The sequence below is a fragment of the Seriola aureovittata genome, chromosome 9 (assembly GCF_021018895.1).
Source record: "Seriola aureovittata isolate HTS-2021-v1 ecotype China chromosome 9, ASM2101889v1, whole genome shotgun sequence".
NCBI lineage: Eukaryota > Metazoa > Chordata > Actinopteri > Carangiformes > Carangidae > Seriola > Seriola aureovittata.
In genome coordinates, this window is record NC_079372.1 from 14,598,318 (window position 1) to 14,613,510 (window position 15,193).

The following is a 15,193-nucleotide window of genomic DNA, read 5'->3' on the forward strand; positions in this document are numbered from 1 at the left end:
GGAGATGAAAATGTCAGTTGTGTCCAAGAAGCTGTGGTCCGTCCACAAACAGCTGGTCCTCCTGCTCACCCCGCTGCTGTTCCTGCCTTTACTTTTTACTCTGCCGGAAAAGGTGAGTGGTTTTACACTGTGTGAGTTCACGAGTTCACGTGTGCATCTTAACGTTTCTAGCATTTTCCATGAATGATGAACGAGTCCCGTTAATTCACACAGGCCTAAAACACCTCTGTCTTATCTGATATGGACATGGATAAAAATCACAGGCAGGAGGTTTAATGTCTAAAATCAGTTTGTTCATTCATGACCCTATTTTTCATACAGACGCCATTAATTTGCATTAATTGATAGTTTTCGAAAGACTGACCAGATAAAATGCCCATTGCTTGATTACAGGAGTTGACGAAATCCCTCAATCAGAGCTAAACCTATCAGTCGATTAATTGATAAGTTCTTAATCTATAGAATAATAAAATGCAACTATTGAAATTATACATTAAGCAGTTTACTCATTTTTTAAGCCCAAATAGTGAAAAAAACTGCCAAATATTCTCTGGTTCCAGCTGCTCAAAGAGGATTTGCTGCTGATCTTTGACTTATAACACTGTAAACTGTATATCTTTTAGTTTTGGACTTTTGATCGAACAAAACAGGACATTTGAAAATGTCACCATGGGCTCTGGGAAGTTGTGATTGATATATTTTCAACATTTTTGACATTTCATCAGCCAAAAAATGAATCATTTAATTGAATAAATATTCAGCAGATGAGCAGTTAATGTAAATAAGTGTTAGTTGCAGCCCTAGTAAAAACTCAATCAATCTAAAAGATTTATATTATTTATGTTTATATCAGGTCAGTCAACAACATTTAGTATGCATTTAATTTTTCTTATTTATTTTCTACAAAAAAAAGCACACAAATGAACACATGTATGCTTTCTGTCTTTCTCATTCTGACACACACACACACACACACACACACACAGTAGTTTTATTTTCTGAAGGGCAATGCTGTGTCATTGATGCCCCCAACAACATGTAGTCCATCATCTGTGAAACACAACCCTGCAGCTCATTTGATTGCTTCCTTTTTACCTGTGAAATCTCTTTATTGTTTTGTTAGTTGACTGAACATTAACCAGCACATGTTGCTTATCTTTTAGGAGGGAAAATGTCTTTATGTGGTGGTGCTGATGGCTATGTTTTGGTGCACAGAGGCCCTTCCTCTGGCTGTCACTGCGATGCTTCCAGTCTGTCTCTTCCCAACACTGGGAATTCTTCCATCCAAAAAAGTCTGCCCCCAGTACTTCCTGGAAACCAATTTTCTCTTCCTTAGCGGCCTCGTGATGGCGTCGTCAATCGAGGAGTGGGGCCTGCATCGCAGAATAGCCCTGAAGGTCCTTAGTATTGTCGGGGTCAAACCAGCCTGGTGAGAAAGCTTTGCTGGAAGTATGTTTAAAGCATAAATCTGGTGATTCTATATTTATCTCATTGTCAGGAAGAGACCAAACCCAACAAACTTGATCCCACTAACAAGTATTGTTTGTAGGATCTGTGCCATAGTGCTCCTTTGTTGTCCAAAAACTATTAAAACCTACCACTACACTGGGCGACACTCACTGTGTATTAATCCACAGCTCAAAACAGTCCCCTACATCATCATGACTCCTGTTTGTCAGCTTTTTTAAAAGCAAATGTATAAATGTTTGAGAGGTATTCTAAAGATTTATGTGTTTTGTCATCGCAGACTCCGAGCTGAGAGCAATGACAGCAGGTTAGGGAAGTCTGAGCATCAATAAACAAACATTGTTGGTTTTGATCTTTTGATGTGATTTATTGACAGTAAGAAAATAGACCCAACTCAATCCTTGAAGCGGGAGTTTGCGATGGTGTTTGGTATTACTGATTTAACATTGGGGATCGTATTGTTTCCCAGGCTCATACTGGGAATGATGATGACTTCATCCTTCCTGTCCATGTGGCTCAGCAACACGGCCACAACAGCCATGATGCTCCCTATTGCTAACGCCATCCTGGAGAGTCTGTTTGGAGACCTGGAAACCCTGAAACAAAAGTGCAAGTGCACAGAGGATCCAGAGGGCGAAATAATAAATGGTACATTGTAGCTATGTTTTTACAAATTTACTGACCAATCGCCAACTAATTGTTAGTTAAAGCTGCTTTAATTAATATTTTTTCTATTAACAAAGGAGCATTTTAGCATCTTCCAACTCATTGTTTGGAGCTGGTAGAGACCCGAGACACCACAAACATGACTCCAAATGAATGATAATGTAGCTCTATGTTGACTGCATGTGTAAATAAGCAACCTGTTTGTCATGTCATGTCAGTTGTCAAGTGATGATGTGCCAGTGTTGTCATTATAACTTGTACCACTGCCCCAAAAAAAATCAATGCATGCAGGTTTAGTAATGTGGGTTTATGTGTCCACACTTTACAAAAAAAGATGTACACAGACAGCAAATATTTTAGCATTGTGTTAACCTGGTTTGCATGAGCCTTTAATATGTAATCTAAGATGTGAACTTTGTGCAGTTTTTCCAATACAGTGAGTCCTCGGATACAAAGTTAGTAAATATTCAAGTGGTAATTGATTAATGATGCTTTATTGACTCAGTCATATATTAAATATACCAAAAAGCACTGGCTCCTAAAAGAGCTCAAACTCATAGTATAACTCATTCATTCACTCTTATACATATGATGTAAAGCTGACACACAAACTCTTTGCTTCACTTCGTTTCAGGTCAGTCTACTTTAAAGCTGCATTCACTGCCCTCCGTGCCCTCAGAAAAACAAATACTATCAATAGATGGGTAAGAAGAACACAAAGATCATTTGACACAGTCCTTTCAATCCCAGATGGTATTTGGATTCTGTGTTTGTTTGTTTGTTTTTAAGGAAGTATGACACTTAAGAAAATAAACGTAATCATTTAAAAATAATGATAAGTCTCTTATAATTTGAAAAGGACGGATGGGACGGAGCAGAGTGACACGAGGACAGCTGAGGAGATCCGATCGGAGTCGCAGTATCAGCTGAAGGTGTGGAAAGGATTCTTGATCTGTATTCCTTATGCGGCCAGTATCGGAGGGACCGCTACGCTCACCGGCACCGCACCCAACCTCATCATGATTGGACAGCTGAAAAGGTACAGCTTTTTAATTTGTGCAGCATTCAAACAGAGAAGTGGTCTTTTCCCGGTTCTGTTTGACAACAACTCTTTTGCTTTAAAGCTACTTCCCAGACTGTGACCTCATCAACTTCGGCTCTTGGTTTGCATTCGCTTTCCCGCTCATGCTTCTCTTCCTGTTTTTGGGATGGATATGGATTGCGTTTCTCTATGGGGGATTGAACACACGGTAAAGTGATGTAATGTGTTTGTTGCAGATAAAGAATTTTCAATTGATACCTGTATTGATATCCTTATGATTTCTAGCTACGCACACTAATCACCCTACAAACACACATCAGTAAAGGCCAAAAGTCATGACTATGGTTTTGATTTCATATGTGGGAAAACACTTTTAATTGTACATGCAGAGTACTCTTTGTTTTTCTTTATAATATGCAGTAATTTCTCTCTTTTATGTTATGCAGATTGTGTTTCAAGAGGAATGACCGAAGAGCCCAGGCAGAGGCCAGAGCCAAGGCTGTAATAGATGAGGATTACAGGAAACTAGGGCCCATAAAGTGAGGACTCGTGTATGTCTTCAAATCTCATGCAATAGATGGTGAATGAGTACGTTTTTATCACTGAGCCGTTGACTGACTTTTCACTCTTACTCAATTTCAGTTTTGCAGAAGGAGCCATCTCTTTCTTTTTCATATTGTTTGCTGTTCTCTTGTTCACACGAGATCCCAAATTTGTCACTGGCTGGTCTGTGTTTTTTAAAAAAGGGTAAGAAAGGCACACTTGATGTAGACTGTTATTTAGTACAATAGTTTTTTTATGTTAAAAGAAATTATTGCAGAATCTATGTGAGATGATATGAGATGCCTGTTGATTATTCTTTTGGGTTAATTATGTCCTCCTCTTGTTGTCCTGCAGGTATGTCTCAGATGCAGTGACTGGTGTGATCATTGTGTCCATATTGTTCTTCTTCCCCTCACAGAAACCTTCTCTGAGCTGGTGGTTCGACCCTCAAGGTCAGTGACCTTTAAACAATACACCTATACTTTTAATTTACAAGAAACAGAATTGATTCTAATTAACATTACAAACTATTATTTTAATGATTGATGGTATAAAATATTGGATACTATAAATAAGCAAGGTGAGGTAAAAAAGGGATGAAATAAGAGTGCCATCCATCTAAGAGCTAAAACAACTGGAAATGAGCAGTTGCATCAGGTCATGTCAGAAATTAATATTAATTTTGATATATTTGTGAAAGATCCAAATACATTCAAGACTGTGACTCTGTTGCAGAATAGTGAAAATAAGCCGAGGAATGTTAATAATGTAGATTAGAGAGTCTGGGTAAATTTCCCGTCTGGAAGTGAGACTGTAGTTTCTCTGTTTCTGATTAGAATAAGCTCTCAAAGCTATGTTGTCACACTTTGGGGGTTTTGTTTTTGTGTGTGTGTGTGTGTGTGTGTGTGTGTGTGTGTGTGTGTGTGTGCGTGCGTGTGAGCATGCGCACAAACTGTATGCACGTGTCTTGTGGGTGTTGAAGACACGTGTGCGTGCGATTGTGTATATTATGTTCAGCTGGTCAAATAAACCACTGGATGCAAGCAGAAAAAGCAAATCATGGGGCTCATTTGTTCCTTTCAATGTAGGTCAAATTGTCGAATGGGGCAAGAATTGCGCCTCTTTTTCTTTAAAATGCTGATTTTAATATATTTCTGGTTGCCAAAGGCAGTTCAAAGTTTCAGCTCGTGTTTCTGATATTGTTTTGAGTGTTTTGAAAATGAATCTAGCCACTGATAAATGATTTGTGAGCTGTAAAATGCATCCGCTGTATTCACAGGAAGTAAACCAGACATTGTTTTTACTGACATGTAGTTTTGAACGACCACTTAAGAAGTTTACTTCAACTGCATTAATCTCACCTTGCGTCAATAACGCTTTAGAAAAAAGGACGTCCTAACTATTTCCAGGGAGAAGTCAATTGTGATAAACATCTACAATTGCTGAAACAGCACAGCCTCATACTGAATTATATTTTGCTGCATATATAAAAGTCTTGATTTAAAACAATGTTTTTTTTTTTTTATTGTTTTGTCCCATGTTGTTTTTCCTCAGGTTCAAACACTCCTTATGTTCCTCTCTTGTCATGGAAGAAAGCCCAGGACTCTGTTCCCTGGAATATCATTCTGTTGCTTGGAGGCGGCTTTGCAATGGCCAAAGGTTGTGAGGTAAAGATGTTGGTCCATGTGAAAACGGCCATAAACTTACGACTTACAACTGGATGAGTGTTCATCATGTTCTTTTATGTTTCTCAAATCAGTAGGTCGACATTTCCGGTTAACATAGCTTAGCATAAAGACTGGAGATAGAGGGGAACAAACAGCGAGGGGTAAAAAAAATCACACAAAGTGTAAAAACAGCAAATTGTGGTTTTGGGGGGATGTCTGTGCAGTGACTTCCTGGATAAGAATCTATAACCCCCTCACAGTTTCTTGTTTTTGTTCAGATTAAACAAGCAAGCTGTAACATGTTAATTAGTGAGTTTTAGAGTGGCTGGTGGGCAGATTAATTTTTTTAATCTTTTGGACAGAGCCTTGCTAGCTCTTTACCTGTTTCCAGTCTTTATATTAAGCTAAGCTAACAGGCTACTGGTTGTAGCGTATAATTGTCTGCAAAGAAATACATATCCCCAAATATGAAACTCTTCCTGTCAGATTTAGTTTGTTTGCTAAAGTTTCCTTCCAGCTGGATGCAGGATCAGTGACTCTAAGTTGAAAAACGTTGTCATAAGTCTGTGTGGTAAAATGTATCTCCCCTCTCTCCTGTTGCCTCTGTGCCGCTCTGTTCTGTTTGGGTCTGTTCTCCACTCTGCTTTATTATGTTGTGATTTTATCTTTGACCTTTAACCCCAATCTTGTGGCGTTTGGCAGGAGTCTGGCCTTGCCTCCTGGATCGGAGGCCACCTCCAACCTTTGGCCGAGGTCCCCCCTGCTGCAGCTGTGATGTTGATCACTGCTTTCCTGGCCTGTTTCACTGAGTTCGCCAGCAACACGGCCACAATTATCATATTTTTACCTGTCATTGCTGAACTGGTGAGACTGGTCTTCAACTTACAGATATGTAGAGAGTTAGACTTTATTTAACTATGTGTTCCTGTTGTGTAACGGGCCGATGAAGATGACAGTCAGACAGACAAGCTGTGAGACTCTAGCTAAAGCAATGGAAACTCATGAACTGGACAGGGAACAGGTTTTGTTGCTGATCTCATCCTTTCTGTTGGCCGAAGGCTTAGTAGACTTGTTAAACTCTTTCAATAGATGTTCTTATGTTTGTAGCCTGTTGGACATTAACTGCTGGTGGCAGTAATTATTAACTGGAGCTTTTGCACTTTGCAATGGTACCTATACTGTAAAGAACACAGTTAAAGTAAAAAAATACTACTAAACTAAACTAAACAAAATAGAGAGAGAAATCTCAGATATAGATATCTCAAATTACTGACAAATTAAGCCAAAACCATCTGCATGGCTTCACACACCAAGAGGGAAGCGAACATTTATTAGACTGAAGAAATTGTTGTTGTTTATATCACAGACATATAGCCATGCTAGTCATGCTAGCCATGCTAGCCATGCTAACAGTGTGTCAGTCAGGTGGCACTTTGTTCCAGACTGAAATATCTCAACAGCTGTTCGATGAATTGACATGAGACTTTGTACAGACATTCATGAGCCCCAGTGGATAGATCCCAATGATTTTGGTCCCTTGACTTTTCATCTAGTGCCACCAGTGGTCTGAGGTTTTAAAGAGTGCAACTATAGATAAACCTGCCCAGTATAGTGCTATGGTGCAGTATATCCTGTCCCAAAAAATGTTTTGGTCTTTGTCTTTGCCTCTGCAGGCTATTCATACCTCAGTGAACCCTCTGTACTTCATGATACCTGCCACAGTAGGATGTTCATACGCCTTCATGCTGCCAGTGTCCACGCCCCCCAACTCCATCGCCTTTGCATCAGGTCATCTCATGGTCAAAGACATGGTAAGATCATCACAGCAGCATTTTACAACAATATCATACATGAATTGCAGTTTATCACATATCCTCATGTCCTCGCAGGTGAAGACTGGCATTGTAATGAACATCCTGGGTGTCCTCTCTGTCTCTCTGGCCATGAATACATGGGGCGTTGCAATGTTTAACTTGAACACGTATCCAGAATGGGCTCAGTCCATCAACAAGTCTGCTGTTGTTACTGATGTGCACTTCTCGTCTGTCCAGTCGCTCAACGCTACTCTCTGAACCCTCACCACGTCTCAGCATGAGCACAGGAGAAGTATCAGAGGATTGTGTAAAGATTTAATACTAAACAGGGACAAAAGTCTGTCAGTAGACATCTACACTGTGTCACCACAATGTCAAAATGCTCTGGGAGCTTCAGCTATTACCTGTTATGATGCTTTTAATAAGTTTGTCGTATTCAAGTGTCTGTTTAGGCTCTCAACTGTCAAGATTTCATGCTGTGAACTGTTATATTTGGCACACACTAAATTGTAAGTAAACAACAACTCAAGCTTTTAAGTATTTTTTTAAAAACATGTTTTGAAACTCCAGTCCGTAGAGTGTGCTGTTTGTATTGATGCAACAAGGCTGACCTCTGCTGAAAGAATGAGAGAGACATCTGTGAATAATTATTTTAAAAATATATAATTTATGTTAAAATCACTAAGAGATCATGCTACTTGTTTATGTATTATCTGGCACGTGTTTAGTGACCAGAGCCACAATGCATAAACAATATTTTAAATCTTTTCTACATTAGAGTTTGAATCCCGACTAATGAATGTGTAAATTTTGTTACAAAGTGATTTGCATTCTTACAGTATAACTGCTGTTACAAATAAATTGTTTGAGTTTGTATTATGATCATTTAGTTGTATGTGGTGTCTGTATTTGCCTGTGACGAGAAGGTTTATCGCTAAGAGAAGGGGCTTGTTATCAGAATATCTGCACCAGTTAAATCGTGTTTTAATTTTTAATAGAAAACCAACAACTAAATGAAACCAGGTTTAACGCAAATTTTTAACACATTTTGGCCTCTGAACACACAACAAGAGCCAGGGAGAGTACACAGTGGTAAATTCCTTACAATGTTTATTTGGTGTTGTAAACTGTCTGAAGTCACAAGGCTCAACAACAATAGGTAACTTGTGCAAGTCCGTGTGGTTACTCAGTGTTAGCAGGGTCAGCGCAAAAGGTCCTGTGGTGTCTAGATGTGAAACTATAAATTACCTGACAGAGCAGGACAGGATGTACCCTACTGTCAGCACCACACGAACTACGAGAAGTGTAGATTTATAGCTTTGCTTTTTGAGAATCCAAACAGAGATAATAAATATTTGAATCTTCTGTTGTTACTCATAATTCATGTAACTGACATTTTTTTTGTGTTGATCATAACTAATTCTATGTTGAATCACATCTCTCTCTGGTGACATAAGATCATGTGTGTGTGTGTGTGTGTTTGTGTGTGTGTGTGTGTGTGTGTGTGAGTGTGTGTGTGGGTGTGTCTGTCTTGTGACGTTCTATTAACGTTCTTCTGCCCTCTATGAGTGAAGGTGCACAGCTTTTAAATATTTTCACACAAGTATACACTGTAAAATTATACATTGCCCATCAGTGAAAGATTAACAAAGAATCATCAGTGAAAGATTAACATTGAGTCCCTATAGGATATACAACAGATTCATTAATCTGGCGAACATCCACAGAATCCACAGGATTAAAGGTAATAATAAGAAACAAATGTAACTTAAGAGAAGAAGACAACTAGAATAGTGGTTAGCTTGTTAAGGTGTGAGCTAATCACAGGAACAAAACAAGTTCTACTAAATAACAAAAGGAGAACCTACAGATAATACTCAAACCGAGCTGCTTCACTCTATCAAAACTGAGTTTTAAGTTTGGAGTGTAGATGTTTCTTGATGAAATGTACCTTCGGGGTTGTAGTTCACAAATAATAATTAATTTATACATTTTTTCAACTAAAAGCAGCTAGCTTGTTATGCTCCAGTGCACCTGCTTTACACTGACAGAGAGGAAGATGATGGACAGATGAGCTTCTGACAAAATGTTGCTATTGCCATTCAGAAACAGTTATTATTAAGTAGTAAACAAATATATTTTTATTTTAATTTGTCCCGTGATCTAGAGAATATTTAAAAATAGCTATGGATTGGTGTTTATTCATTTCTTTCATGTGACTTTCAAGCCCTGTGATTGGAGGGCCTAAGTTCGAAGTATGATATATAATATATGATTTGAAAATGTGAAACAGTTATCAGTTTTATAGTTTATTTGACAGACTAGAGGAAAGAGTAAACAGGAAACGGCTCAGCAAAGAGTCTGAATGCAGCCAAACTTTCCCCCTCCAGCAGATCAGTGTTAAAAGGCTCAAGTGTCAAACTACAAACTTTTGTAGAAGGGGATTTTATACGAAGTATGTGTGATCACACTGGTCTGGTATGTCACCCTAACACTGTACTGCGGTTAGTGTGACCTTTGTCACATTGTGTGTGTGAGTGTGTCATGCCTCTCCATATGATTCTGTCTCATGTATGTCTCCTGTTTACATGGAGAAGAGTTTTTCTTCTCATTTTCCACGTGGGAACTTGCAGGCAACCCACAAACATCAACATGACCATGACTGTTCAGAGAAGTTCCCCTTTTTACCTTCATAGTCCTCCATCACTTCCCAGCCCTGCTTTTCCTAAATCTAACGTCAGAGGATGTTCATCACAGAGATATTTATTACTCCTCTCAGGTAAGATTTTTTATGTTCTATTGTTTTATGTTATGTTTTATGTTTATATTATTTTATTAATTCAGCCTTAATATTCTAATAACTATCTATCTGTCTATAAGAGCAGGACACACTGATTTCCAGGAGTCTTGTCATCACAGTCATTACAGAAATAAACTGTTTATTGTCAATAAATAGTTTATGCACATAAGTTTCCCTAAAGCCTCAAATTTTCTTTTTTTCTATTTATGTTTGTGTGTGGATTAAACAATTTAGATATAATGTGTTGATTAGCGAGCTGTAGAGGTGCTTGTGAGTGCATTTTTGGGCTGTGAGAGCTTCTTACAGTAAAAGTGGTTATAATCAGTATTTTATTCTAACAATGTATCAAATAACAATGCAACAATGATAACAATGCGAGTGATGAACCAGCAGAGAATTATCACCTGAATCTGCAGCTCTGCTTGGATTTAAAGAGATTTACATTAAGTTTCAGTTCCTTGTTTACCTGGCAGCAGTTTTACTGTTTTGGTTCACTCTCACCGCTCTCAAAAAACCCACTGTACTCTGTCCCTGCTCAGCACCAAACAGCAGACAGATACAGTAACTGGTGAACAGAGTGGAGCATTAAGCAGCTAAAGAGACAGATATTTCCCGCTGAAGTTGAAAGACACCAAAAAAAGCTACAACTAAGTTAATACTGGACTTATATTCATCTGGAGGCCTTTAGCTTCAAATGAATGATAATCTCACTCTGTAATTGCTGGATGTGAAATAATAAGTTCACCGTTAATTTAAATGGTGATATGTCGATGTTCAAAATTTGTTTCTGCTGCCTCCCAAAAGTCCGCAATGCTATGCTTATTAGCTTTCTTGCTGAGGGTTAGATGAGAAGATCAGTCAGAAGATCTCATACCTGTTGGTTGAATATGAAGCTGGAGCCAGGACACAGTTATCTTAGCTTAGCATTAAGACAGGAAACATGGAGAAACAGCTAGTGACTTTGTCCAATGGTAAGAAATCCCTCTACCTGCACCTTTAAAGCTCAATAATTACCATGTTATATCTCGTTTTGTTTAATCCGCACAAAAGGCAAAGTGTTATGTGGTGTCACTTTATTACAGCTGTCCTTTATGCTAAGCTAAGCTAAGATGCTGCAAGTGGTATCTACTGATTTAGCATCCTGAAATGGGAGTGGTATCAATCGTCTCATCTGTAAGGAAATAAGCGTATTTCTCAAAGTGTCAAACTATTCCTTAACGTTGTTAAAGTTGTATTTTTTTTTTCACCCTCAGGAGCAGAGCCAGCTCTTGCAGACAAGCTTCAAAATCTTTCCTGCTTTATCTCTGGGATGTTTACTCTGCACCTTCACCTGCTGGAAGAAACATCCTGACTCTGCTGTCCCTCTGTTTCACACTCGCCATCATCACCGGTGGCCTGCTTCATCACTGGCTGTCCAAGACTCTGAGATATGACCATGAAGCCTCTGCTCGGACCACCTGCATCTACACTGTGGCCATGGTTCTGGTCTCATCCCTGTGTCACCCTCTGCGCTGCGTGCTGACTATGATTCTGCCCACTGTCTGTACCAAACAGGGGCGCAAACTCCTCATCTCAGCCTCTGTCATGATTTTAGTGGTGAACGTCATCCCTAATATTACAGTGAATGTAGGGGCGGTGGCACACATCCTGAAGTGCACCGCTGAGGGTTTCACAAAGACTTTATTAAATTCATCTGAACCTTTGAACAAAGTGAAGCGAGACCTTGTTGAAGAAACCATCAAAATAAAGAGGGAAGACTTGAGCTTTGTGACTAATTTAAGGAAGTTAGATCATTTCACAAATGTTAATGTTTCAGAAGTCAAACGGCAGTTTAATGAAATGATTGGGCAGATAGAGGTCAACTTCTCACACACCAGGAACCTGCTGAAAGAGTGTAAACTGCTGGCGAACCGAATCCTTGCTGCTGTTTTTGTTGCTTTGCTAATCTTTGAATGCGCACGCTACTTGAAATCCTATCTGTCATCAGTTCAGTTTGATAATGGCTACACCTCCAGAGATCTCCTGAAAAAAGCAACTGCCACTGGTAAAAAAAGACCAGCTAAAAAAAATATCAGTTCCGCAAGCTGTAAAGTAACAAGTCAGGAGTGTACCTCTTGCTTCATGTCACTGGTTGTGGTGACGTTATATTTCATTGCAATAACCGCAATAGTAGCTTTGGATCACGTTGTACATCACATAGTTGAGGCGATTGTGCCCTGGTTACTGGATTTTCCACCTACATCTGCCGGCATAAGTGTCAATTATAAGGTAAGACGGTACACAGGCTGTTTCTCCATGACTGCTCCTTTTATTGTACATGCAGCATTTTTTTCATCGCTTTTAGGCTTTTCATGTATTTGCTTTTGTCTTTCAGTTCCACTTGTTCTCCCCTGCATCCTGTATTATCCCACAATTCTGCGTCACACAGGAGCTGACCAACTTCCACAGGGATTACAAGTGGACATTCAGCCCAGAGCCCTCGCTCTGTGATGTGACAACTTCAGCTCCAGACCTGAGAGTCACACTCCTGCTGGGATGTCTCTGGCTGATGAGCTACTCTCTGGTGTTCCTCGAGGTCTACGCCAGACGGCTGCGCAGGAAAATCTCTGCATCCTTTTTCAGAGAACAGGAGGAGAGGAGGATGGCTTACTTGATGAAGAAAATACAAGAGAAACAGAATAAAAAAGAGCAAAAACAGCCTGTTTCTGTTCAGGTTGTCTGTGGGTGAAGTTGTTTTGATATTTTTGGCCTTGCCTGCTGCATGGAAATATCAGTCATTCCATCACTTTGGTCCAGATGGAAATATATCCAAAAAATTCTCTAGAGGCATATTTTGGTCCCCAGAGGATGAAGCTTTTCCTCAGACGCCACCATGAGTTTAACATTTAGGGTTTTAGTGAAATGTCTCCACAGCCATTGAATGGATTGTCATGGGATCTGTCACAGATATTGTGCCAAAACAATGAATCCTCATAACTTTAAAGGTCCCCTGACTTGTCATGTAGCATCACCGGCAGGTCAAAGTTTTGTGAAATCTCAAAAGTTACTTGATGAATTGGCACAAAATGAAGTACAGAAATTCATGTATCTAATGATTTTGGTGATTTCCTTACTTTTCCTCTAGTTTCGAGATTGAAATGTCTCAACAAACAATGCATAACTTTGTTAGCTTATCTTTTAATCCAAATATCAGGCCAAAATTTAATTATTCAGTACTGTTAAATTCTGCCTCACAGAGCTGTCAGTGTGGCTGTCGACTCCAAGCCTTGTTGTCTACAGTACAGTTCTTCTTAGGTTGTATATCATTCTGTTCTAGCAAAGACATAAACTGAAGAAGGGGCTTCCTGTGTATGAGTCACTGCCAACACCTTTTCTTTTGTAAGCGTGTCACTCCTCTACAGGATCCTCTCAGGCGCCCACACTTAAACCTGATGCGGTTTTTATAGATGTTGCACAACATCTGCTGAGTGTGCATCCACTCTTTATTTTTTTTGACATACACATGCCTGGTAACAGCTTCTTTGTTTTCTTTTCAGAGGAAAGAAAACTGTACATTGTATTATTCTGTGCCGTGTGTGCAGTGTTGTTTTTTCTCTTGTGTGATTGTGGCTATTTCTTGTGGGGTTTTTTTTTTGTTTGTTTTTTACACCTCAGTCCCACTAGATGCCACTATGGTGCTTTGGACAAATGAGGACAGTACATAATATAGTACCTCCAGTCTGTAAATGAGCACTGATAGATTAGATCTAGGCAATTTTTTTTAAAATATTGTATTGGCCTAGATAACCATAATAAATTAAATGAATCTGTTTCATGCACACATAAAATAATTCACCAGCCTATTTTAGTGCGGCCTTATAAAAAAGAATCACTTCCTTTCTCTGAAAAACTCCTTTGCATATCAGCACGCTCCTGCTTAAAATTCCCATGAGGCTTCAGGAGTTTATTTGAAGACCTCATCTTAGAATAATAATAGAAAACCTCTTTATCATCTATTTTTACTCCTGACTTCTTAGCCACTTCATGATTGTCTCAAAATTCAGCAGCAGTCTGTGTAAAGATGATGGTCCAGAAATTATAAATAATTCATATATTTTCCTGTTACTATGAATTCCCACATCAGTGTGTTGCTTACTAAGAGTGTGTGACAGCTCTGGTCTTAAGCTCATTGGAAATGCACTTAACTGAAAGGTGGATTATTGCTAAAAATGTAAATAAAAATTAACCCCTAACGCCCTATTTCCCCCTTCTGTCTCTCCTTTAGTAGCTTTAAAGTCACACAAATCAACATATGCTTTATCCTCCTGAATATATTCTGTATTCATTGACGATATATGATGTAAAACATTAAAAATGACAAATGAAAATATCCTAGATGTCTTTCATTTTACTCATTCCTCAAAGTTCAGCCTGAAAGGTTTGGCACATTTAGAAACTTATTACATATTTTTGATGCACAGCATGAGTCTCCATTTATCTTCAGACCAGTGGGCTGTTAGGAAAAAAAATTAGATATAAATATTGATAAAGATGTGAATGAAGAGACAATAGTTGTTAGACACAATATATGACAGACATCTTAGTATGCAGCAGTTAAGGCGGACAATTACCTGGAGCTGTTCTGCAGGATTTTTTTTCCTCCTGTGAAGCTGTTATCTGTTCATTAGAGACAGTCTGGTGGACCGCCTGAAAACTATTCTTCTACGAAAATGCAAGTATCTCTCATGTATTTGCATTCATACTGACAGTGTTGTCTACAGATTGAGGGTCAAAGAGCTTCCAAGCACAAAGTGGTTTGTTGGAATCTGTTTTGATAGCTTTGAGAAACAGATTAGTTTTTTTGTTTTTTTTGTTTTTTGAACGATGGGTTTTAATCTTAATCTAATGTCTTCAGATATTGGGTGCACCCGGCTGTAGCAGCATCAGCATCTAGCACACAGTCAGACAGACTGCCGGGAGCTGTGAAAGCTTTCCCAAATGTCACAGGAATAGCAAGAATCTTAATCTTCTGATGTGTGTTCCTGTTTGTCCCTCAGGAGTTAAGACATTTTTTTCTAATTCTCCTCTCATGAACGAGCGTCAACCCAGCGAATCTGAGGATGTCAATTTGTCCTTTCATATAAGATGAAGTGTTAACTAAATTATGACTGCAAGTGACAAAAAAAAAAAAAAAAGGTCGGCTTCATAATTAGTG

General features: G+C 38.9%; 2 protein-coding genes across 2 annotated transcripts in view; both read left to right on the top strand.

Moving 5' to 3' along the window:
- Window positions 1-8,084, top strand: part of slc13a3 (solute carrier family 13 member 3) — an 8,338-nt gene extending 254 nt beyond the window's left edge. The window contains exons 1-13 of the mRNA XM_056383978.1: window positions 1-112; window positions 1,164-1,429; window positions 1,937-2,115; window positions 2,768-2,837; window positions 2,993-3,172; window positions 3,258-3,383; window positions 3,622-3,714; window positions 3,818-3,922; window positions 4,073-4,170; window positions 5,273-5,385; window positions 6,088-6,249; window positions 7,059-7,196; window positions 7,275-8,084. The exon at window positions 1-112 is cut by the window's left edge and continues 254 nt beyond it. Coding sequence (XP_056239953.1) covers window positions 5-112; window positions 1,164-1,429; window positions 1,937-2,115; window positions 2,768-2,837; window positions 2,993-3,172; window positions 3,258-3,383; window positions 3,622-3,714; window positions 3,818-3,922; window positions 4,073-4,170; window positions 5,273-5,385; window positions 6,088-6,249; window positions 7,059-7,196; window positions 7,275-7,457 — 1,821 coding nt within the window. The 5' untranslated portion in view covers window positions 1-4 and the 3' untranslated portion in view covers window positions 7,458-8,084. The remainder of the gene's footprint in view (window positions 113-1,163; window positions 1,430-1,936; window positions 2,116-2,767; window positions 2,838-2,992; window positions 3,173-3,257; window positions 3,384-3,621; window positions 3,715-3,817; window positions 3,923-4,072; window positions 4,171-5,272; window positions 5,386-6,087; window positions 6,250-7,058; window positions 7,197-7,274) is intronic.
- Window positions 8,085-9,905: 1,821 nt separating this feature from the next.
- ocstamp (osteoclast stimulatory transmembrane protein) lies at window positions 9,906-14,314 on the top strand. Its single transcript, XM_056385293.1, has 3 exons — window positions 9,906-9,978; window positions 11,253-12,267; window positions 12,374-14,314. Exons 1-3 carry the CDS (start codon window positions 9,944-9,946, stop codon window positions 12,725-12,727), a joined length of 1,404 nt encoding a protein of 467 aa, XP_056241268.1. The 5' UTR covers window positions 9,906-9,943; the 3' UTR covers window positions 12,728-14,314.
- Window positions 14,315-15,193: the final 879 nt, after the last annotated feature.